General features: G+C 37.8%; 1 protein-coding gene across 1 annotated transcript in view; it reads left to right on the forward strand.

The window, feature by feature from the left end:
* Positions 1-241, forward strand: part of LOC119590828 (nuclear pore complex protein Nup85-like) — a 14,259-nt gene that overhangs the window by 12,953 nt on the left and 1,065 nt on the right. The window contains exon 13 of the mRNA XM_037939584.1: positions 127-226. Coding sequence (XP_037795512.1) covers positions 127-226 — 100 coding nt within the window. The remainder of the gene's footprint in view (positions 1-126; positions 227-241) is intronic.

Consider the following 241-nt stretch of genomic DNA (forward strand, 5'->3'; position numbering starts at 1 on the left):
AAATGTACTAGGCATAAAGAACGCTGTTTTATATAAATTGCGGAAAGAAAATCAAACTTAGGAAGCTGGTAGCCATTTATCATCTTTACAATGTACACAAGTACTTGACTTGCCCTTTCCCAACAGGTAAATACAGAGAGTTCCACACCCTATACCAGGATGGGAAGTTTCAGAATGCAGCCACTTTACTTGTATCTTTGATCTCCTCCAAATTGGCTCCTGAGTAGTAAGTATTTATACT

The sequence above is a fragment of the Penaeus monodon genome, chromosome 27, assembly GCF_015228065.2.
Source record: "Penaeus monodon isolate SGIC_2016 chromosome 27, NSTDA_Pmon_1, whole genome shotgun sequence".
Taxonomy (NCBI): domain Eukaryota; kingdom Metazoa; phylum Arthropoda; class Malacostraca; order Decapoda; family Penaeidae; genus Penaeus; species Penaeus monodon.